At 39.6% G+C, this 25368-nt stretch overlaps 1 protein-coding gene across 15 annotated transcripts in view; it reads left to right on the top strand.

Moving 5' to 3' along the window:
- Positions 1-25368, top strand: part of ADAMTS6 (ADAM metallopeptidase with thrombospondin type 1 motif 6) — a 124681-nt gene that overhangs the window by 29258 nt on the left and 70055 nt on the right. For all 15 annotated transcript variants that reach the window (XR_013977150.1, XM_080972368.1, XM_080972369.1 and 12 more), the window contains 2 exons: positions 19940-19983; positions 25090-25195. Coding sequence is in view for 14 of the 15 variants with exons in the window: in XM_080972368.1 (XP_080828494.1) it covers positions 19940-19983; positions 25090-25195 (150 nt within the window). In the remaining variant the exon portion in view is untranslated. The remainder of the gene's footprint in view (positions 1-19939; positions 19984-25089; positions 25196-25368) is intronic.

Here is a 25368-nt window from a genome sequence, read left to right as displayed (position 1 = left end):
GTAGGCATCTGGAACAGTTGGGGAAGTGGCACTGGGGTCATCATGAAGAAGGTGAAATCAGCAAAAGGCATCTCCCCACCCCCTTTCTACCAGTGGAAGCATCTCCTGAGTAGAACCCTGCTCAGGAGATGGTCCCACTGGCAGTATCAAAGACAGGATCCAACATTATATGTTTAGCACTTTGACCAAACCAACTTTCAAATAAAGGATTTCAAAATAAGGTAGAAAAGCCTGTAGAAAGTAGAAATACTACTTGCCATACTATTATTGTCCTTAAAGTTTAAGACGCCAATATTATGGAAGATACTCAATTGACAGAGATTAGTGATGTTTCATTTATAGTTTTTGAATAACATTTGGAGCCCCTTTCTTTATGGGGGGCAAAGGTTCCAATTCTGGTCAAGGTCATAATAAAGTGCACATTTTCTTTTGTGTTTTGCCACAACCCCTGGATTGGTGCAGGAACAGGCATCACCCTATAGAAGCATTGATTATGTTCCTTCAGATAAACCAACAGTACGGTATTTCACTTATCTGTGTGACCGAAGGCTGCAATTACTTGCATGCTTACCTAGGGAAACATCCCGTTGAATTCAGTGAGACTTCCTTTTGAATAACAAATGCACAGAGATAATTTAACATGGGTGGTATCTGACTAAGTAATGTTCAAGAGTGGACCCACTGACATCAGTGGACTTAAGTTAGTCACAAGTAACTTTATTGCTTTCAGTGGTTCTGTTGGTATGCTTTAGTCAGATACCACGCATATGTTTATCCATGAAGTGGACTTATTAGTGATGTACACAATGAAAGGTTCCTGCTGTTTGTATACTTTGTGACATTCTAAAAAATTGAAATGAAGTAATTTCATTAGTTGTTTTTTTAAGATAATTTTCTGTTTGTTGTTCATCCAAACTAATGCCATAATGCCCTGTCCTTTCCTGATAACTACTAATTTCTGAATTACAAAAGAAGACTGGCTTAATGCACAGTTTTTGTTTTACTTTTTAGAATGTTAATATTCTTTTGTTGAACCTAATTTGTTGTTTGGAAATTATATTCTGGCCTGTATTTGGTGTTAAGGGTAAGAAATGGAAATGCTATACAGAAATCCATCTGTCATGTATGATTTAGTTGAGATATTTGCACTGCAGGCGGTTGGACTCGATGACCTCTGGGGTCTCTTCCAACTCTACAATTCTATGATTCTATGATAAATAACTCCTATTTAGTTTAGTGGAACTTCCTGATAAGTGCATGTATGATTGCAGTCTCAGTAGGCTTTAAAAAGTGCTAGAAATAGATCTGTGCATGTAATGACAGGTGGAAGTGATAACTGGGAGGTGGGGAAGCTGACAGTAAGGAAGAGATCAGGGTAGGGTAAAGTGATATATACTGGAACAAAAAAATAAACAAATCCCAACTTAATAATAATAATATTTTTTTTATTTATACCCCACCCTCCCTAGCTCAGGGCAGCCAACACCAGTAAAATTACAATAAAAACATAATGGGGGGGGTAACCAATTTAAAATACAGTTTAAAATGCAATTTAAAATGCACCCTCATTTTAAAAGTAGCCCATAGATGAAAACTGTAAGGGGAGGGAAAAACATAAAGGTCAGACTGAGTCTAAGCCAAAGGCCAGACGGAACAGCTCTGTCTTGCAGGCCCTGTGGAAAGATGTCAAGTTCCGCAGGGCCCTAGTCTCTTGTGAGAGAGCGTTCCACCAAGTCGGGGCCAGTATTGAAAAGGCCCTGGCCCTAGTTGAGACCAATCGAACCACCTTGCGACTTGGGACATCCAAAATTTTGTCATTTGTGGACCTTAAGGTCCTCCGTGGGGCATACCAGGAGAGGCAGTCCCGTAGGTATGTGGGTCCTAGGCCGCATAGGACTTTAAAGGTCAAAACCAACACCTTAAACCTGACTCTGTACTCCACCGGGAGCCAGTGCAGTTCACATGTATAATGAAGTATCTGAACACAAGAGATAGTAAGACCATGGGGAGGGGATTAGCACAATTTAGTCATCAACTCAATGTGCAGCAGAGATTATTATGAGAGGGACTGAAAATGAAGCAGCCACTATAGTGAATTGATAGAAGTCTATAGTGTGGCTGCATTTGGAATACAGTGGTACCTCGGGTTAAGTACTTAATTCATTCCGGAGGTCTGTTCTTAACCTGAAGCACCACTTTAGCTAATGGGGCCTCCTGCTGCCGCCTCGCTGCCGGAGCACGATTTCTGTTCTCATCCTGAAGCAAAGTTCTTAACCCGAGGTACTATTTCTGGGTTAGCGGAGTCTTTGACCTGAAGCATATGTAACCCAAGGTACCACTCTACTCTGTGTGGTGCTAGTCACCTCATCTTAAAAAGGATATTGTAGATACAGAAAATTGCATCTTCATATAATGCATAATTCTAGAATTTGCTGTCACAAGATTTGGTGATGGCCTGTAAGCCTTAAAAGGGATTAGATAAAATCATGGTCAGCAGGTGCATCAGTATCTGTTAGCTATGATTGCTAAATAGTTCTGGGTTCAGAGGCCTCATGGCACAATGGTGTGCTTGTGTGTTTAATGATGCATTCATGCTCTCTCTGGTGCTTCCTCGAGAGTCTAGCTAACTATTGTTGGAAATAGGGTGGATTATATGGACCTTTGGTGTGAGCCAGCAGAGTTCCCCTTATATTCCTGTTCCCTTCCCCCATTATATTTGTATCTCACCCTTTCACCAAGGAACTCAGTTGCATAAATGAGAGTGATCTTCTTATCACAACTGTTAGATTGGGTTGAGGAAGAATGATTTACCTAGATATCTTGGTGACTTTTATAGCCAAGCAGGAATTCAAACTCAGGTCTTCTTGTGTGCTCTGGTTATGTGTTTGTTAAGAATTCTTACAGAAATAAATGCATTTTATTGGGGACAGATGACTGGATGGAATTGTAATTCCTGGTGATGGGCAAGACCATTTCAGCTTGATTTGAAACAGGGTCACTACTTAGAAGCATCACTAGTTAACACAGAATCTTGTGGGAAGAAAACATTTTGCCTCCTCAGAAGCCAAAAAGGTTAAGAAAATAGATGCTGGGGAAGACAAAAGCAAATGCATTAAATGTTGTTGCATAAACTATAGTGGTTTGGGTTATGGAGTTCCCTAACTTGTTCACACAAGCTCAGGGATTTCACAGTATAGTATAGGGATCAAAAACATTTTTCAGTCAGCAGCTACCATAGGAGTTACCATGGATTGGGTTTAAGCCAAAAATGGACAGGGCCACCACTTTCCCTCTAATACACCCTACTTTGTTTCTTACCTTCCCGCCCAGTGAGCTGCTGAAAAAGAAATAGATCACTCTTACCAGATGACAGATAGGTAGCCGTGTTGGTCTGCCATAGTCAAATTAAAAAAATCCTTCCAGTAGCACCTTTAAGACCAACTAAGTTAGTTCTTGGTATGAGCTTTCGTGTATCTGAAGAAGTGTGCTTGCACACGAAAGCTCATACCAAGAACTAACTTAGTTGGTCTTAAAGGTGCTACTGGAAGGATTTTTTTAATCTTACCAGATGACTTCCCCTCACCATTCAGTCGTTCCTCATCCTTGCTAGAGGTCTGAACTGATTGCTTGCCAGGGGGCTTTTTCTTCCCTCCTTCCATTGTTGCATCTTGTAATAGACCTTTTAGGGAAATCATATTTCTTTCATAATATATTTTAATATTCCAGTAGTTCAGTGGTAGAGCATCCGCTCTGCATACAGAAGGCCGCAGGTTCAATCCCTGGCATCTCCGGGTGGGGCTGGGAGTGTCCTCTCTCTGAAACCCTGGAGAGCTGCTGCCTGTCACTATAGACAGTACTGGGATAGATGGACCAGCTAGATTGACTCAGTATAAGACAACTTTCTGTGTTCCTAGATAAATTGGTATTCTAAATTTGGCTTTTACAAACGTTGACAATATTACTAACTGTTCCTTAACTTGCAATATTCACTGATTGTTGTATTTGTCGATAAAGAGTGGAAAAGATAGTAATATTTGTTTATAGCTAATGTTAACTGTCCTTAAGCATGTGCACTGTCATCTTAACAGTGGCATGGAGTGTTTCCTATTAGACTGAAATGCCAACTACCACCACTTGCCAATTTTGAAATATCTTCCCTGGCTACCAGTTCATTCCCAAGCCGCTTTAAGATGCCAATTTGTTTGTTTTAGTTTTAAGACCTATACAGGTTTGGACTTACGTACCATAAGGATTTCCTTCTCACCGATCAACCTGCTTGGTTGTTAAGATCTGCTGACACCCTTCTCTAGGTGTCCTTACAATCAGAAATTAAGTGAGTGACAATCAGGGAAAGAGTATTTTCTAAGTTTTTGTAGCATCCCAGCTATGGGATGCCACCCAAGGATTATACATTGCTATCCTTGATAAGCTTTTGTTTTCTCAGGCAATATGTATCTCAGGTGATATTTATATCTTATTAAATGATTTTTAGTTTTTTGTGAGTATTCTGCTCTGCTTCACAAAGAATGACAAAATCAATTAACACTGAATATTATTGTTGGTTGTTGGTATCCATCAACATGGCATCCATGAGACAATGGAGTAGTGTATCTTTTGGGGGTGAAGTCAGACTGCTGGAAGGGTACAGCATCTGCTGGGCCAGGAGAGAGATATTTTGTTGCAGCTGGGGCAGATGTAAGCAGCTGGTTGTGCAGTTGCTCCTGCACTATGGCATTTCTTCTCTCTGTGCTTCTCCCAGTCATTCCTCTTTTGGTCACCGCTATGGATGCATGACCTGTTTGTCTCCAGGTACTACAATTGTCTGCAAGTGATTCCCTCATGGCAGGATTGATGTTGCTGGCCTTCATGTCACATATGCAGACATCTTGCAGAGTTGGTCTGCCAATGGGCCTGGTGCCTGAAGCCAGTTCCCTGTAGAACACACCCTTGGGGATACTGCCATCTTCCCTTCCCATGTCCCTTGGACATGACCAAGCCATTGTAGACACTTCTGGGTTAGGAGTCTGAACATGCTGGGAATGTGGGCTTGGGAGGGCACATCTTTGATTGAGACTCTGTCCTGAGATATGATGCCCGAAATCGTCCTTATGCAGCACATGTGGAAGACATTGAAGCGTCATTCCTGGCAGTTGTAAGTTGCCTACAACTCACTTCCATAAAGCAGCGCACTCAACGTGCAAGCCTGATAGACCTTCATCTTGGTCTTGGATGTTAGCATCACATTCTCCCATGTACTTTTGGAGAGGCCAGATACTGCCATAGTTGCCTTACTAATACACTTGTCCAGTTCAACATCAGTGGAGAGGTTGCTAGTTATGGTGGAACCCAGGAAGACAAAATCATCTGCCACCTCAAGGGTGTGGCCACCAATGCTGATGTGTGGAGTGTTGGTAGCGTCCTGACCCAGGATTTTGGTCTTTGTCAGGCTGGTGGTAAAGCTGAACTCCCTGCAGGCTTGAGCAAAATGATTTGATGAATCTCTCTAGAGCTTCCTTGAAGTGCACTGTCAAGTCTATGTCACCTGCAAACAACATCTCTCGAATAAGGACCCACCACACTTTTGCCTTGGTATGGAGACATACCAGGTTGAACAGACCCCCATTGCTCCTCAAATGAAAGTACACACTGTCTTCAGTTGAGCTGAAAGCATATGATAGCACCGAGAAGAATATGTCAAAGAGAGTTGTGAATAGAACACAGGTCTGTTTCACACTGCTCTATAAGGAAGGTGTCTGAGGACAAGCCATCATACTGGACAGTGCCATTCATGTTTTTGTGGAAGGACACAATCATCTTGTGAAACTTAGATGGGCATCCTGTCTTGTTGAACAGTGAGAAGAGTCCTTTTTGGCTGATGAGGTCAGAGGCCTTCATCAGGTCAATGAAGGCGATGTACAAGGACTGTCTCTGCTCTCAGCATTTCTCTTGCAGCTGGCGCAATGATAAAATCATATCAACTGTTGACCTTTGAGCTCTAAGGCTGCATTGTGACTCCACAGAAAGATTTTTAAAGTTGTTGGTACGAGAGGAATGGTATCCCTTCCCGATTCCTCCTCTGTAAATGACTGGTACCCTCAATTCTGATTGTACCAACTTTCAGTACCAACTAGTGAAGGTTTTTGTGCACTGTACACTGCATGCAGGAAACTGGTGTGATTGTTGCAGGCACAAATGTAATACAAACGTAACCAAAGCGGAAAGCTACTTCTCCCACTTGGAACTGATATCACTTAGCTGAATAAGTGGACTGCAAGTTAAATAGAAAAGCACTTAGAAAGCTCTTGGGAAACTTAATTAGCTACATTTTAAATAAAGTAGTAATGTGAGTTTCAAAATTGTGCACCATTTAAAAAGAAAATGTCTCTGCTGCCTGCTAATTGGTAGGAGTGTTGCTTCTAAGATGTGTCAGAAATCTGTTTTACATTAGATCAGATAAGAAGAACCTGCTTAAACTCATGTCAAAACATGATTAAACAAAAGAAAATATAAGGAACTGTTATCCTTAAAGTGCTCCAGCACCAAAGACTGTGTTTTTAAGTGAGGATTGTGCCAGGAGAGCAGCTGGAGGATCAGAATACTTGCAGCAGCAATTGATCCTGTATATATAAATATGATCTTTTTTGTTTGTTTAACTTTGAAGATTTAAAGTCATGATTTCTCAGTCTCAGTAAATGTTAATAAGAGCTTACAGTTTGCACATAATGTATACACAATTAAAATAAAGTAAAAGTAGGCTGAATTGGCATTTAGATTGTTAGAATGCCACATAGACACTATTTTGTGAGAAGTCTATTAATGTAAATGGTAGTTAATTATTCAACTGATTTTTTCTATAAATAATAATAATAATTTCCTATAAATATTTTTGGAAATGTATTTTTGTATACATAAAAATATTATTACTATTTATTAAATTTATATACCAGCCTTCATCCGTAGATCTCAGGGCGGTTTACAACAAAAAATATAAATTTTTTTTTAGAAATGTATAAAAGAATGTGTCAGTGATATCTGCTTCCAAAGAGTTGAACAAGATTAACCATACTAATGTTTATGAAGGCTAGAAATAATAATTGGTTTGCCTGAATCCAAACTTTTTTGGAAATTTAAAAAAATGTAAAATATAAAACATTATAGGATATGAACATGTTAGAATCAGTTGTAATATTCAAATTTGTGACAGAGAAGAGATGGAAGGTTTGTAATTGTAGAAGTTATATATTTGCTGAAGCTGCAGAAAAATGTATACATGTATACATGTTTGATCATTGAAGGATGTTAACTGTATTCTAATATGCATTCTTCATATAGTGTAACAGTTAATTCCATACATTATTGTATTTTTAAACTGCCTTTCCTTTTAAACATTTTTTTATGGTGACTTGCAATCTAACAGAACTGGATGGTGTGTTGAAGCTACGTCGCTCATCTGGCTTCCCTACAGCTTAGATGCTGCCTCATACCATACCAAGATGGAGACATGGGAGGGACAAGGTCAGTTTAGTGCAAATATGCCAGTGGAACCAATCAGAAATGTTACAGTGTTTAGAAAGTCCAGTTTTCCCAGGACACACATTAAGCTAACTGGCCTGAAATTCCCAGAGTTCCCGGATCCATTTTTTAAAATTGGTGTTACGTTGGCTATTTTCCAATCCTTGGGTATGGAGGCTGATCTGAAAGACAAACTACATATTTTTGTTAGAAGATCAACAATTTCACGTTTGAGTTCTTTGAGAACTCTCAGGTGGATGCCATCTGGCCCTCGTGATTTGTTGGGTTTTATTACTCCATTTGTTCAGAAGAGTTGCCATTCTTGTATTGACTAGCTTATTCCAAATGTAGCTGTGAGAAAGGGAGGAACCTTTAGTGGGAAAAATAAATTCCCTTGTTAGATGCAAAGGCAATATTTGTATGTTCAAATACAGCCATATGGTGTCTTATTCTTATTGATTAACTTACTTTGTTGGGTGCTTATCAGTGTTTGTTGAAGACAAAATAATCACCATTCATTCAAACAAAATTAATGTGTTTACTTTGGTTCATTTTCAAACAATCAAACTGTAGCTGATTTCTTACTGCTATAGAAGTCTTGTCACTACTAGAGGAGGGCTTAGGGATTTTCAGTAGAACTAGCAAAGCTTTAAAATCTTAACAGCCCATTAACTGCAGGATATGGTTCATGAGATTTAATGGATACTTGTTAAAGTGAGACATAACTATTCCATTGCAGGAAGGTTGAGGAGGGGTGTGTGTGGAACCATAGAAATGTTTGTTTTTCCTGTTCCCTCCACCATAATAAAATACCAGAGCTGCATTTTTTAAAAAAATCCTTCAGAAAGCATTGCTGTATATACATTTGCTGTACTCCTTAGCATGTCATTTCACAAAATAGATTATCAATTGTTTGAAGAAACCTTTACACACACACACACACACACAGAGAGAGAGAGAGAGAGAGAGAGAGAGAGAGAGAGACTACCGTAAATTTTACATTGCACTGAAGTGGTGCTCACTTTGCTCTACTTTTTAAAATCTGACAGCTTATGAGAGTAGTTCTAACTGAATGTCTATGGTATAATATAACTGGCTTTAGATTCTATATATTTTTTGAAAACAAATGAGTTGCCACAAGGCATTGGTGGGATATAAAGTATTTCAAATGGAAGCCAACCTCCTTTTCAACTGAAAATACTGTGTTAACACTCAATGTATGGCAATGTACTCATTCTACTACACATTTTAAGCCTAAAACAAAAACTAATTTGTTTTTACTAATGTTAACTACAGTCAAACCTTGGTTGTCGAACATAATCCGTTCTGGAAGCCCATTCGGCTTCTGAAACTTGGGACAATCGAGGCGCAGCTTCTGATTGGTTGCAAGAGCTTCCTGCACTCAAGCGGAAGCTGCATTGAATGTTCGGCTTCTGAAAAATGTTCAAAACTGGAACATCTACTCGAGTGTAGGGCGAGCTCCTGACAACTTCCAGGTTTTTGGCATTCGGGAGCTGAAACGTTTGTCTGGAGGCGGTTGGAGGATGGATGACGGCTAACAGATTGAGGTTGAACCGTGACAAGACAGAAGTACTGTTTTGGGGGGACAGGAGGTGGGCAGGTGTGGAGGACTCCCTGGTCCTGAATGGGGTAACTGTGCCCCTGAAGGACCAGCTGTTTAGCCTGGTAGTCATTTTGGACTCACAGCTGTCCATGGAGGCGCAGGTCAATTCTGTGTCCATGACAGCTGTTTACCAGCTCCATCTGGTACGCAGGCTGAGACCCTGTCTGCCAGCGGACTGTCTCACCAGAGTGGTGCATGCTCTAGTTATCTCTCGCTTGGACTACTGCAATGTGCTCTATGTGGGGCTACCTGTGAAGTTGACCCGGAAACTACAACTAATCCAGAATGTGGCAGATAGACTGGTGACTGGGAGCGGCCGCCAAGACCACATAACACCGGTCTTGAAAGATCTACGTTGGCTCCCAGTACATTTCCGAGCACAATTCAAAGTGTTGGTGCTGAACTTTAAAGCCCTAAATGGCCTCGGTCCAGTATACCTGAAGGAACGTCTCCACCCCCATCATTCTGCCCGGACACTGAGGTCCAGCGAAGAGGGCCTTCTGGCAGTTCCCTCACTGCGAGAAGCCAAGTTACAGTGAACCAGGCAGAGAGCCTTCTCAGCAGTGGCACCCGCCCTGTGGAATGCCCTCCCACCAGATGTCAAAGAGAAGAACAACTACCAGACTTTTAGAAGACATCTGAACGCAGCCCTGTTTAGGGAAGCTTTTAATGTTTAACAGACCACTGTACAGTGGTACCTCGGGTTACATACGCTTCAGTTTACAGACTCTGCTAACCCAGAAATAGTACCTCGGGTTAAGAACTTTGCTTCTGGATGAGAACAGAAATCGTGCTCTGGCGTTGCAGCGGCAGCAGGAGGCCCCATTAGCTAAAGTGGTGCTTCAGGTTAAGAACAGTTTCAGGTTAAGAACAGACCTCCAGAACGAATTAAGTACTTAACCTGAGGTACCACTGTACAGCAATACCTCTGGATACGGACGGGATCCGTTCCGTTTCACTGCGCGCGGCATCATTTTGAGTGTCTGTGCATGTACAAGCAACGAAACCCCGAAGTAACGCGCTCCGTTACTTCCGGGTCGCCGCGGAGCGCAACCCGAAAATACTTAACTTGAAGCTACTTCAACCCGAGGTATGACTGTATTTTAATACTTTGTTGGAGGCCGCCCAGGGTGGCGGGGTATAAATAACAAATCATCATCATCATCATCATTATCAATGGAGCTGTTTGAGAAGCGAGGTTTTACTGTATTTGCTTTTTGAAAGATGTTATTTAATAGTTTTCTGAACTGAATACTTGAAATCTTGACCACTCTTTCTCACCCCAACATTTTGGAGCCTCCAGCTGTTTTGCCACTTCTGGCTCAGATGCCACTTTTTACCTTTTCCTGTCTTTTTCTCTAGCCTTTACATCTACAAGCACCTCTTCTCAGCCAACTGTGGCTAAAGATCTACTGGAATAAGTAAAATGAGGGTGAACATATTAGCATCAGTTTAGTAACTGCCCCAATTGTCTTGCATGCTGGAAGAGCATTCTTGTACTTTTGTCCAATCCACTCCCCTTTTAAAAATATCATTTGACCTTAAAGAAAAGATGGTGGCAAGGTGCCTTGAAGGTTTGGGTTCTTGCCAAGAGCTTAGCTATGCTTTCTGCAGTAAGGGACAGCTTAGTATCGTGAAGCCTTTGATTGTGAGTCAGCAGCAAATTAGAACCTCAAATAGATAATTAATTATCTTTATGATTTCCCTCAAGCTTTATGCAGTAATTACAAACTTCTTTATTGGGTGAAATGGAAATTAATTTGAAGTTACTAATTCATTTATTTTTATTTTGTTCTACAAATCAGTTTCAGATATTTCTTATCTAATGTAGCAGTGAAATTATGACACCTGAGCTTGTTGAATTTGCTATCCCACTTTCAGATCTTAATTTGGATTTCAGTGAGGAAATGTGTTAGTTGCTGTGTGATTTGTAAACCTTTGGAGCAGTACCCTGGTAATTATGTGATAACAACTGACTTGTGCTAGTTTTTCCACAACATGATGCATTTGTTCCAATGCTGAAACTGGCTTATTTTAACACAGGGTTCAATGTAAAGGGCTTTGGGCCTGGGATAGAAAAATGGTTGAATTATCAGATATCAAATCCTAGTATCTCTATTTATTGCTGATTTCAGCTGGAGTAGAAATGCTGTTGTAGCCGTTCAAAAGGGATACAGCAGAGCTTTCCAAAATTTTCATGTTGATGGCACAGTTTTTAGACATGCATCATTTAGCGGCCCAGTAATTCAGTTTTACATCATTTCGGGACACAGTAATTCAGGTTTATTAGCAAACCAGAGGTTAAACTAACTCCTTTCCAGCCCCGGGAGGAGCATGGGGAGCATTCACATGACTCACCTACACACTGCAGTCAACACACTAGCGTGTTGCAACACATAGTTTGGCAAGTTCTGGAATACAGAGATATAATATACATTGGGAACATAGGCAAATGGGAAATGGGAAAACAAATCTTGGGTATTTTAAATGGGACAATTATCAGTAGTGGTATTTTATAGTAATTGTTACATTTAAATGTCCGATTTAAAGGTTGCTCATCAGTTGGGATTTCTCAGTTAGTGCTGAATTATGTAATTATGCTGAAATCAGTTGGGATTTCTCTGTTCGTGCTGGATTATGTAATATTTTTAATATTTTTAATTAATATTGTGTTTCTCTAAGTTGGCTAAAAAGTTATACAAATATTAAAAGTTTCTATATATATCCTCATTTGTACTTAAACATGTTCTCGTATTCTGAAGTCTGACCTAGCATAAACAACATTCTGCTTTGCTATATCAGCTGCTTCTAGTGTTTGTTTTAAGTTAAAGCATAACAATGATTAAAGGCTTATGCAGCTCTTACACATCTCCAGTGGTGCAGACTTCCAATGAATAGTTATTTGTGCCAGCAATGCACTTTGCAGACTGCAGTGAGTACTCTTCAGAAAAGCATTTTTACTATAAATTCCCACAGCCATACAGCTAATAACATGGAATTGTTACCACTCAAAACTGAGATAGTGACTGTGAATAAACACATGTGGGCAACCCATGGCTGCCAAGCTGCATGTGGCTCTCAGCTGCATGTGTAGCCTGCCAAGTCCTGAGGAAACCCACCATTTTTCTCCGCTTCCATGGGTAGATATTTTGTTTCCATGTTGCTAAGCCTGGAAACAAAGTCTGGACCAAACCCTCCATATTTTAAATCCCTATGAGAGTCATGCTGCTGGTTTGAACTTCAGATACACTGTCTTGAAGATGCATGGCCAACTTTAATTGTGAAATCTCAGTCTTCAAGGGAAATACAGCATTATGCTCTATTTTGCATCTTTGCTTCTCCCTTTTGACATCAAGTGTAGGGGTTGAACTCATATTTGACTGGAATAGTCCCGGAGCTGCAAACTTTCATTCTGATTTCTCAGGTTTTAAGCAAGAGTTTTTGCATCTTTCCTTTCCTACTGGTTCAGGAGTTGGGACTGGTTTGAACTACAAAAACAGAACTCTAATATAAAATTGTATTATGATTTCTGAGTGATAAGAAAATTAGAAAGCCCTGGTTAGATCAGTCTAAAAGACATCATGGTGACCAACCAGATGTCTATGGGATGTCTGCAAGCAGGAATACAACAGCACTCCTTCCATTTTTGACTCACAGCAACTAGTATCCAGAATCATACTACCTCCAACAGGAGAGGTAGATGGATAGATTTACCCTCCATGAATTTGTCTAATTTGCTGTGGATTTTGCTCCCGTAAGAAGTAGTAATGGCCAGCAACTTGGGTAGTTTTAAAAAACAATCCAATTTAATGACAATCTCTACATCTTGTGAGATCACATTTGATTAGTTCTCCAGCCAAACAGCTGCAGCTCTTGCTGCGATGAAGGGGGCTATTTGCATAGCCAGCATCTCAATCTGCAGAGTTCTACCCAACTTCAGGAAAACCAAATGTGACAAAGACATAGATGTTCTATTATATTCATTCATTTTTATTTATTTATTATTATTACATTCATATCTTGCCTTTCTTTAGTGGTGGAACTCAAGATGGAACAAATAGTTTCCAGGTGGTCACTCATGCAGGCATTGACTGAATGCCAATCTGTTTAGCTTCAGCAAGGTGGTGACATCATGTGCCTTCAGACCATACCCTGGGTCTTATACTATGTGGGAGTAATATGACTAGTATATACAACAACAGAGTAGTAGTCTTTCTGTTAAAAAAATTGTCATACATGCTCTCAGTGAATTACTGCACTGACAACAAAGTATTTTTTCTTTTTGTATAATCCACACTAATTTATTCCACCAAGTAAAATGGTGAAAGGAAATATTGTAGAGGTAGAAGTTTGTTTTGTTTATGGCAACTTGTAAAAGACATGTCAAACAAATAACAGGAAAGCTATTCCTATTGAGAAACGTGACATGTGCACTATCCTTTTTCTTCCTTTTTTGGTGTTCAAGGATGAAACTAAATGAAGTGTTTACTTTTAGTTTAAGGCAAAATGCTGCTTTGGTATACCAGATTCTGTAAAACTAAGCAGATGTTGTGGCACAAGAAATCAAGAGTTTCAAGTCTTGTATAAAGTTTTGTTGTTCCTAAACATGCACATTAAATCTTATACCCAGACTTTGAATAAAATGATGAGCTTGTAGTATTTAATCCCCCAGAACATCAGCTTTATACAGCAACTTTAAAACTATCAATGGATTGGCATTTCTACTTAATGCCTTAAGGGACGCGGGTGGCGCTGTGGGTTAAACCACAGAGCCTAGGACTTGCCAATCAGAAGGTCAGCGGTTCGAATCCCCGTGACGGGGTGAGCTCCCCTTGCTCGGTCCCTACTCCTGCCAACCTAGCAGTTTGAAAGCACGTCAAAGTGCAAGTAGATAAATAGGTACCGCTCCGGTGGGAAGGTAAACGGCATTTCCGTGCGCTGCTCTGGTTCGCCAGAAGCGGCTTAGTCATGCTGGCCACATGACCCGGAAGCTGTACGTCGGCTCCCTCGGCCAATAAAGTGAGATGAGCGCCGCAACCCCAGAGTCGGCCACGACTGGACCTAATGGTCAGGGATCCCTTTATCTTTACCTTTACTTAATGTCTTAAATACTGGAGGTGTTTAGCCTTATCCAATCATCCTTCCTAAAAGGATCAATCCAGGATGTTTGATATTTGAGGCAAAAGGGGCACCCGCTGCTGAAGCTACCGCTGCAGCCCAGTGACACTGTCCCTTGCTGCTCCCTGCCAGAGCAGCTCCTCCCTCCAAAGCCGCCTGCTGAAGCTACCCACCAACACCAGGAGGCTGGAGAGGAGCAGGCAGCAGTGGCAGAAGAAGAGGCCCACTCTTTAGGGCCACACCTGCCATTTCCCCAACTGTCTCTCAGCCTGCAGCCTGAGGTGACTCCCTCACAGCGCCTCAAGGGTGGGCCAGCCCTGCCTTTGAGAGCTGGAAGAAACATGGATTTCCATTGTAAGCAGGCTTTCCCATCCAGCAGCACTGGGGCATTCTTCATTAGTCAGACTGTGTTTTGGGAATTCACTGATTCCCAGAATGGAAGTGTGTGGATGGAAATGTTCCTTTGAACTAGTCACTGCCATATTGCTATCAAATTAAAAGAAAGTTTGGAAATTGCAATAAGAGAAGAGGTGCCTTGAACTTTTTGTTCTTTCACATTTCAGTCTCATTTGAAAGATTTTTCGCATGTTCTCTGGAAAGAGCTGAAAGTTCCTGAAGGGGTGCTAATTTAATCAAAAAACAAAAACAACTTGGAGTACTATAGCATAAATTGATTAATGATTGATACTATTTCTTTGGAAAAAGTTGTTTTGGTTCACCTCAAAAGAGCTGCAATCAAGTTTATGCCATTGAAGAGTTTTACAAGCAATTTGTTAAACAAGATTCATTTTAACCCATCAGATAATGGTTTACCTGTCTGATAATATACAGTATATGTTTCATTTTAAGTATTTTTTTCTCAATAACAAATTATTACCTACTATTTTTTTATATAATCTCCAGAAATGCATTGAGAGCATCACTGTGAGAGATATGGGTCTGATATTGAAAGGGTGGGTAGCAGTTTTATTATCCAACCAGCCAATATATGGCTGAACTCTGATAAATCAAGAGACACTTGCTTTGATCACTTGTTTTCTCTTTATCCTGAAATTTGATCTGCTTTCCAGATGCTCCCTGATTCCTCCTTAGTTTGTGCCCTCAGAATCTGTGCTGCAGTGTAATAGTCTTAATAAAAAAAAAATTCTTCCAGTAGCACCTTTAAGACCAACTAAGTTAGTTCTTGGTATGAGCTTTCGTGTGCAAGCACACTTCTTCAGATACACACCTGTATGTATCTGAAGAAGTGTGCTTGCACACGAAAGCTCATACCAAGAACTAACTTAGTTGGTCTTAAAGGTGCTACTGGAAGAATTTTTTTTTTATTTTGACTATGGCAGACCAACACGGCTACCTATCTGTAACTGTAATAGTCTTGTTATCTAATATTTAATATTTGTATTTAATATTTAAAGTATTTATAAACTGCTTTTCTTGCCTTGTCCAAATTGGCTTAGTTGTACTGAGGTGGGTCTTCAGCTAAGTATATGTGTCAATTTGTGTGAGAGAACATGATCATCTGACCGTGATGATCAAATGGTCAAAGGAATTTGCTTATTCCATCCAGATGGACGATTGGGAAAAATTATGGCAAAAAACTTAAAATTCACAGCTTGCTTCTCAATAATGGAAAATCTTATGAAAATGCTATATCGATTGTACATGACCCCCAGCAAATTGCCCAAAATATATAAAAAAACTCAAATGTATCCTGGAGGTGTAAGCAAATGGAAGGAACAATGTACCATATGTGGTGGGACATTGTCTATGAGGAATTAAAATAAATGTTTAGACAAATATTTGTGAAGAAGCCAGAAGCCTTTCTTCTAGGTATTTCGACAATTGATATCTCAAATGTCAAAGGAGGGTGTTCCTATATGCTACAGCTGCAGCAAGAATGCTGATCACTAAAAATAGGAAAGGGGGAGGGACTTCCGGAGGCGGCGCCAGAGATTAATGGCGGATTTCCTCCACCAGAGGAAATCTCACCGCGAATTAAGGGTCGGATCCCGCTTTCGGCGTAGCGGGGGACCCCCAAAAATCACAGGCGGGAGAAGCCTGTGAGCTTGGATCCCAGCGGGCACATTTGGCGCCCCCCCCAACCCGGTAGGAAGCCCGGCAACGGGCTTTGAAGCGGAGCGGGGAGAGCGCTGTGCTGTGGGCTGTCTGCTCGTTCGTGGTGTGAAGCCGCAAGCTGTTGATCGGAGAACGCTGCCTTTCTTCCTTAAAATCCGGACCTGAAAATCAACGATCTGTGAGTAGGATACAATTTAAATTGGAACTGAACAAAACTGGAATCTGGCCGAAAACGGAAAGAGGCTTAAAAAGGAAGTCAGCCTCTTTATTTGTAGATAAAATAAAGCATTGAACTTGAAAGCGGAAACAATTGGAAAGTACGTTTTAGCGGACTTTAATCCAATCATCCAACCTGGACTTTTCCCTTTCTAAATTGAGGGAAAAGGGGGAGAATTGTGGATGTGATTTCTTCATAAAGAGTGGAAAAGAAGGGATCGAACCACCACTCAATTCCCTGGGAATCTCCAGATCTCAGGAAAGAAAGAGAGGTACTGTCTTGTAATATATTTTGACAGCTAGTCCTGCACAAGAAATAAAAGTTTGGACAATTTATGTGAATATATATCTAAGTGCGAGACTGGCTTCATTATTATCAAATAATGGAGGTATTTAAATTGGACAGGAAAATTGGCTTCCAGGTGGAAAGATCCAAATTAGAAACAGAATTGTTAGAACCCAATACCAAGAATTTGTCAAGAATGTATAACTTGCTGCTGAAATGGAATACTCAAGATGAAACGGTAAAATCGGCTATGATTAAATGGGCACAGGACGTTGGTCATAACATTTTGTTTGCTGACTGGGAACAGTTATGGACCACAGGTATGAAATTTACGGCATGTAATGCCTTAAGAGAGAATATTATGAAAATGATATACAGGTGGTACATAACCCCAGTCAAGCTTGCGAAAATCTATCACTTGCCCGATAACAAATGTTGGAAATATAAAGAAATTGAAGGTACATTTTTTCTCCTTTGGTGGACGTGCCCAAAGATTAAGGCTTTCTGGGAAATGATATATAATGAATTAAAAAAGGTATTTAAGTATACCTTCCCCAAAAAACCAGAGGCCTTTCTCCTGGGCATAGTAGGCCAAATGGTGTTAAAAAAGGATAGAACTTTCTTTATGTATGCAACAACAGCAGCAAGAATACTCATCGCAAAGTATTGGAAGACACAAGAACTCCCCACGCTGGAGGAATGGCAGATGAAACTTATGGACTATATGGAATTGGCGGAAATGACTGGTAGAATCCGTGACCAGGGAGAAGAGTCGATGGAGGAAGACTGGAAGAAATTCAAAGACTATCTTCAGAAACACTGCAAAATTAAGGAATGTTAGAGCGATGTTGGACTGAAAACAAGTGGTTTCCAGCTGTACAGGTTAAAGTTAAGGATAGATTAAGATTAAAGATCAAGATTAAAGATGTTTAAAGAAATGGAAATTTGATAATAAAAGGGAAAAATTTAAAGCTATATGACATTGAGATCAAGGATTAAGTTTAAAAAAGTTGAAGTTATATATTTTAACGTTTTATTAAATTAAAGATTGAGATTAAAAAAGTGGAAAAGAAACTGCTGGACAAATAATGTGGATTGGAATACAAAAGAGGGAGGTATGAGGAAGTCCAGAAAATAAGTAATTTAAAATTGGAAATGGAAAAGAGAGTTTGTTTTTAATTGTTATGTTTTGTGTTTTTATTGTTAAGTTTTGTATTGTTTTTTGTGTGTGTTGTTTTTCTTTTTTGTTTGTTTAAAACCTTAATAACAAATTATTTAAAAAAAAAAATAGGAAAGGGGATAGGACACAGACGAAGGAAGAATGGCAAATCACATTGTGTGAATATTTGGAATTAGCAAAAATGACAGAAGTAATTAGAAATCAACCAAACCAAAGTTTTAAAGATTACCTGGAAAAACATTTTTCTCAAAATATTTGATGTGTTTTGTTTGACTAAAGTTCGCAAAGTAAATAACAGATAGATAACATATATTATGTAAGAGAAGTGAAATAATGAAAACAACACAGTTAAAAAGATAAGGAAGAAGTAAAAAGCCAAAATAAGGTGGAGGGAAGTCACTTGTGAAGAAGTATTGATTTATTTTGGTTTACGTTCATGTATAAGTTAACATATATTGAAGACAACTGGAAAATGTATATAATTAATCAATGTAAAACTCAATAAAGAATACTAAAAATAAAATAAAATAGTGTGAGAACATGAATGTTTCTGAACGTTCATACTAGAGCTGGGTGATACATTGTCCATATCTTGTTTGAAGTCCATATTGTGATAGCGGCTTCATAGTTTTTGACCTGGAAGCAATATACTGTGAATCATGGTGTGTATGTGTGTGTGCGCATGCGCGCTATGCAAAAATAATGGTGCAGGAAAAACCGTGAAGCCAACCAGTGCCTCTACATAGCTCCATCCTTATTTCAGACTTCATGATATGTCAGTATATCACTATGTTTAGCTGGTTATATATCATGATGTTGAAAAACAGGTATCACCTAGCCCTGGTTCATACCCATTCCAGGGTATGAGAGGTCATTGTAATAACTTTCCGTGTTTTTCGGTTTCTAAAATGTATTCCTAGAAATGTTAAGAGATGCATCTCTTTTTTAAAAACTTTCTTCAGGTAGAGGACATATGTATCTGTGTCTGTGTATAGGAAGCTGCTTTATGCTGAGTCAGATCATTGGTCCATCTAGTTCAGTACTGTCTACTGAATGCAGAGTTTCAGGTGTGGATTTTCTGTTTGAGATTGAACCTGGGACATTTGTGTGCTAAGCGTGTGCTCCATCACTGAGCTCTGGTTCCTTCCCGATGTTAGTCTTAATTATGCTTCTCCAAGTGTAAACAGTCACCTTTAGGAGATTTCATGCTGACAATAGTAAGAAACCCAAAGAAGCTGATGCTCAAAATGAATGACTGAAATGAATGGTAGGAATTTTCATTGTGATTTTTCAACCATTGTTTGACTCTCCGGAATAGGATGATAACATAACATTTGTGTCTTTCCTTTTTTCTTTTCCCCTTTCCCTTAAAGAAAGAGTTTAGGGAAGAGGGTTTAAAAAAAGGAGGTTGTTTAATAATGTATCGTTTATTTTACGTATTACTTAGTTCGCTAACATTTTGGTTTCAGGCAACATCAAGAGAGCAGGGAAGAGACAAAACATTAGGATCAAAACATTACTGTTCAGTATCCTAAAATATGCAGTGTCCTTAGGAAGAAAATATTTCAATAGGATTACAAAAATGCTTTGTTAGTTTCTTGTTGAAATAGTGATGCTCTGCAGATGTACTGCTGCAACTTCATAACGGAGTGGCAGGCTGTTTTATAAGGCCAGAGATTACAAAGGTCCACTTTAACCTTTTTTTCCTTCCTGGCAGGTGTCCCACTGGCCTGAGGCCAGAGGCTGTGAGCATACTGCAGCCTGTGGTTTACACCAGAACGCAGAGCCGACACTCCAGCTGGCTGCTCATAATTACAGTGATTGCAGTCTGACAACTGGAGTTACACTACAGAAATGTGATAAATATAAAAAATGTATCAACCAGGTTGAACGTTTTATAAATATATCTACTCTCCCCTCTTTACAGATACGATATCTGCACATATAAAAACAAGCCTTGTGGAACACTGGGTAAGGTTGCAAAAATGTAACCTAAATGGGTATTTATTTTCTTCAATGTTTTGGTTTTTGTTACTTATTCATTTGACATAATTTCTTGAGATGATTTCCTCACATTTCATGTTTATGTAGAAAATGATTCTGAAAATATATTTTGTTTGCAAGAAGCAGTAATGTTAAAAAAAACACGAATAGTTATTTTGGACAGCTGTGCCACTTTAAAAACCTAGAAGGTAATCAAAGCAACAATTGGGGGGGGGGCAAGGGAAGCTCACATTGCTTTCTTCCTCATAAAGATTGTTCTGATAGATTTCACAAATACAAAGAGAACAAAAGAGACACACAGAAAAACCAGAAATGTTAATGGTAAAAATGTGCTTAAGAAAGCATGCAGTTAACTCATTATCCTGTCTGGTGCAAAAGCTTGAATTTACCACATATCCGTCTCTGAATTCTTTTCCATAATGGTGGTTGTATTGTGAATTTGATGCTGTTTTCTGTGTTTTTTAAACTGTTACAGTGCTCTTAATCCATAAAGTATATTGGAAAAGAAAAAAGTCTGCCATTTCTTTAAAATTTTACTCAGTATTTAATGATAAGTGTAGGATTTTGAGCAGGCAACTATTTTTTAATGATCGTGCCAGAATTTTGCCATCCCTCCTCTAGGAAACATTAGGACTCTGTTAACTTGCTTTGTCCACTTAATCCAGAGGTACTTATATAGCACCTGGACAATTGTGTGCTTGAGGTATCAAAACCCTTGTCTAAATATCAATGTTTTTACAGTAAGCATTTATCTTCTACAGAAAACATTTAGCGTTTTCAATTTCTGCCATTGCTAGTTTTAAAATCCACAACATGGCAGATTGAGCAATCCCATAGCTGCAACTTTGCTGGCATCCACTGGCATTTCAGGAGATTTCTATGAGTGTACATTTTGTATCACTGGCAACAGAATGACATATGGAAGGCTGGATCACAATCCCACATGGTTATTGCATCTTAAGCTTAGACATGCACCCCTAGTCACTACCTGAAACTACATTTCTGTTGATCAGGCATTCTTGTTTCAGCACAAAGTGAAAATGGGTATCTAAGGAAGAGATAAGAGAATCTGCTGCTGGGTAGATATTTTGTTTTTTTTAATCCCCATGTCCTTGAACAGGGAGGCATGAAAGGAGCTATGTGTATTCAGTTGCCTTCATGGAGTATGTCTACAGCTGTTTTGTAGCTTCAGGAAATATTTTTTTCTGCTTCACATCTGTCTAGCACCTGGTGCAGATACTTAAACCAGGTGCTGTGCTCTGATTTTGAACTCTGTTGTCTTCTCAGACCTAAAAGCTTTGTCCAGAATTTCAAATTATTAGCTTGGTCCTGTAGCCTGCCTTAAGACATTCTTAAGTGTGTTTTAAGAATAAATCCCTGCTGGTGCATAGGTAAATTGAATCCCCTAAGGGTCTGTCTATGTATAGTGAGCTGCAGAAGCTCCCTGTTGCCACTGCATCCTTAACCTTTCAAGCACCAACAGGTTCTGAGTAAGCGTCACTTTTACATACCCAACTTTTTTAACCCAGGTCAATTGGAGTATGTAGACGCCATGATACAGGCAAGGGGAACCACATGGTGAGGACTCCCATGATTATGATGCAGGTACCAGGGAGACATGGGACGCGGGTGGCACTGTGGGTTAAACCACAGAAGCTAGGACTTGCCGATCAGAAGGTCGGCGGTTCGAATCCCCGTGGCGGGGTGAGCTCCCATTGCTCGGTCCCTGCTCCTGCCAACCTAACAGTTCGAAAGCACATCAAAGTGCAAGTAGATAAATAGGTACCGCTCTGGCGGGGAGGTAAACGGCGTTTCCATGCGCTGCTCTGGTTTGCCAGAAGCAGCTTAGTCATGCTGGCTACATGACCTGGAAGTTGTACGCCGGCTCCCTCAGCTAATAAAGCGAGATGAGCGCTGGCAACCCCAGAGTCGGTCACGACTGGACCTAATGGTCAGGGGTCCCTTTACCAGGGAGACGAAGGAGTAAGCATGAGGACCTTTTGCAAGCTTCATTCTCAGTAGGAGTTCAGGTCATCTTCTGTGTCACACTGTGGTCGGTCAAATGCAATGTTAAATGGGTGTTACATTGCTCATCTCAATAACTTGATGTTGGAAAGGTGGGGGTTTGCCCATGACTTGATGCTGTTCAGCCTGATGGCAGAGAACAGACTCCTTCCTTCTAGAACGGAATCACAACCATGGCAAGCATAGATTTTGTCTGGCTCTGGTGGCTAGGAGTGCCCTTTTCAGCTCTGGCTGCTACTGTATCCATAAGACAGAGATTATCTGACCACAGTACTCCATACTCTTGCAATGTGCTTTACATGGGGTTGACCTTGTAGACCACTTGGAAACTTCAATTGGCTGGGGCTCTGTTTAGAGCCCATATTTTGTTTTAAAACAGATGCACTGGTTGCCAGTTCATTTCCAGACCCACTTGAAAATGCTCATCTTAGTGTTCAAAGCTGTAAATGACTCAGGCTCCAAATATCTGAAAGATCACCTCCTTCCCTACCGACTCTCTCAGGTGCTAGAATCAGCAGAAGGGACTCTATTGGTACTTCCTTTACCCTCAGAGGCTCACAAAGTGGTGATGTTGGCCTGGGAGAGGACATTCCCTGAAACAGTCCCTAAGTTGTGGAACTCCTTCCCTCCGTTCCTTCATTATAGTTTTTTGCACAAGATAGGATAAGGTAATTCGAAGCTTTTGCTTCTACTTTTAAACTAACTAGATTTCCCTGTTAGATCCAGATTTGGGGGACACTTTGATCCTGGCTTGCTTGAGACAGCTTGATCCAGGGAAGTTCTTGGAAAAGGACATATTTGGATAGAATGCACAAGGACATGTAATGCTAAGGGGGAGGAGGAGCATAAAATATTGAGAAAAAAGTGTTGATGGAAGTTGGAGGGAGAGGGATAGCTGAGGAAAAAACACTGAAGGGAGACCTCAGAAAAGAAAAAGGAGAGAAGTAAGTTAATAGCTGTAAGATTTCAGAAGGGTGGAAAATGGACACAAAGCAACAGACTGAAGGACATGTTCCTCTAGTAATAGTTAACTAACCATGTGCCACATAAATAATAGTAGTTTGGGGTGGGTCATATGTGGGTTTTGTTTTGTTTCACAATTATTAATTAATTTGTTGACAGTTTTTAATTTGTAAAATAAGTATTAGCCATATCCATTAGGAATATTTTCCAATGTTCATCCATTGATAATAACTGAGCGCATTACTTTCAATCATTCTAAAAATGTCAAAGATACTACTCTGGAATTCAGAGTTAAAAAGTCAAACAATTCTATTTGGTTACAATGAAAGTACAATTTAGGTGTATTCTAACTTTGTCTTTGAATAGACTGGAAAGAACGTGATTGTAACCTTCACCTAGCAGAAATTACAGTTGGTCAAGTAATTTCTACCTTCTTTACCGGAGCTTGTTTTGTTTGTTTTCATTCTGTTCCAGTCTGTTGTAAGAGATCAGTGTCAGTAGCAGTTATGTAGATTAAAAACTTATTCAAAGATAAAATATCAGGCTGTCTTCCTCATTTCTTACTCATATCCCCCTTAACTTCAACTACTGAGTGCCAATTCAAATAATATGAACATATAATATTCCTTAAATACTCCAAACTTAGATCTCGGTGAATTTGAAAACTCTCTCTGTGTGTGGAATCTGTAAGTGGAACAGCCACAGATAATACTGCTGTATATGCTGCTGCTCTATGGACTTCAGACATAGGTTAGGCATATTGAATTTATGCATTGCTTCCCTCAACAAAAAGGCCCAAAGCAATTTACAATAATAATAAAATACAGTGATAAAAATGCACAAACACATTAAAAACACATTCAGAGTGAAAACATACAATCATTGGTGCTGTCCAAATGCCCGGGAAAACAAAAGCATATATGCCTGGAGTTGAAATGATGACAAAGTTGGCGCCAGTCAGGCCTCCCTGGAGAGAACATTCCAGAGATGAGGAGCTACATAGCCATTCTAATCAGTAGAGTTCTCAGTTGAATTAAGGGATCACAGAAGGCTGGTGGGGAACAGAGTTTCTATGGGGTAAGACTCATTTCTGCACCATGCAGGGCTTTATGGATTGAAATGATTGAACAGAAAAGAGTTCAAAGCTAGTGTAAACCCTGGAGTGCTGGTGTTAATCTGGTTCCTTGTAACACATCCCTATCAAGTTAATGTTAATCATAATTTAGGTTACTTTGCTCATAGAATACATTCCCTTCAGTGCTAAAAGTATCCCTTTTTGGTCCTTGTTTTGTAGCAGTATTTTTTCAGGATACATAATCCCCTAGGAGAGTATGTTAATGTTTTTCCCAGATAATAGTCCTCAAGGAGGAATACCTTTAAGGCTGCAGCAGGTCAATTCCTCCGCAGTGGTAACAAATTAATCCTGCACTAGTGCACATCCCAAGTAGTATTGAAGAACATTTAAAATATTTGTACATACCGTGTTCCATTTTAAAAGGTTTTAGAAGCAGATGTATGTGGTGAGAACTTAATTTCAGAAAACTGATAAGCAGAAGTTTTTATAGTTTAGTAAATACAGCTAACATTTCTTTCTCTGCAATTGGTGCATTGAGTTTTTTGTTTTCATAAAAATTCCTAAAAATATACCACTCGGGGGTTTTGTAGCTAAAAATGTTTCTTGTATGTTTTATGAACCCACTAAACTTAAACAGATCTCTTTAGAAAAATAATGTGGACACATTTTGCTTTCTGCAACCTCAAGAATGTTAAAATAGAAATGCTTGCTTGAATTCCCTCTCCTGGCTCATATTACTAGGTGGTCCCAAGTTACCAGAAGTAAAATTTATAAATCTAACCCCTAGTCTAGACATTTTCCAGCAGTGACTGCAGTTCAAAAAATATTAATGTCTAGCCGGCAAAGTGAAATTCCCCCCAGTGATTTTGCAATGACTAGAAAGTTAACCTTTTGCCAACTGCTGCTTCGATGCATGGAGGTTATTAAAAAGAATCCAGGCATTTATAACTAGGGCTTTTAAGATTGAAACACCTTGGCATGACCCTTTGTGTCTCCTTTTGTTTGTTCAGGCTTGGCCTCTGTTGCTGGAATGTGTGAGCCTGAAAGGAGCTGTAGCATTAATGAAGATATTGGCTTAGGTTCTGCTTTTACCATTGCACATGAAATTGGTCACAAGTGAGTACATTTTTAAATCTTTATAAATCTTAATTTAATGACCTTTATCTGTGACTTTATTCTCTCATCTGTTCTGCTTCCTACATACATAAAATTATCCTAATGATTCACTTTGTTTTACTTTTTGTCTTTCACTAACAATATGACCTTAAAAGATTTATTGCTTCAGCACG

The sequence above is a fragment of the Podarcis pityusensis genome (assembly GCF_964106645.2).
Source record: "Podarcis pityusensis genome assembly, chromosome: 11".
Lineage (NCBI taxonomy): Eukaryota > Metazoa > Chordata > Lepidosauria > Squamata > Lacertidae > Podarcis > Podarcis pityusensis.
The sequence above is the reverse complement of the archived record's forward strand: the minus strand, read 5'-3'. Positions and strand labels throughout refer to the sequence as shown.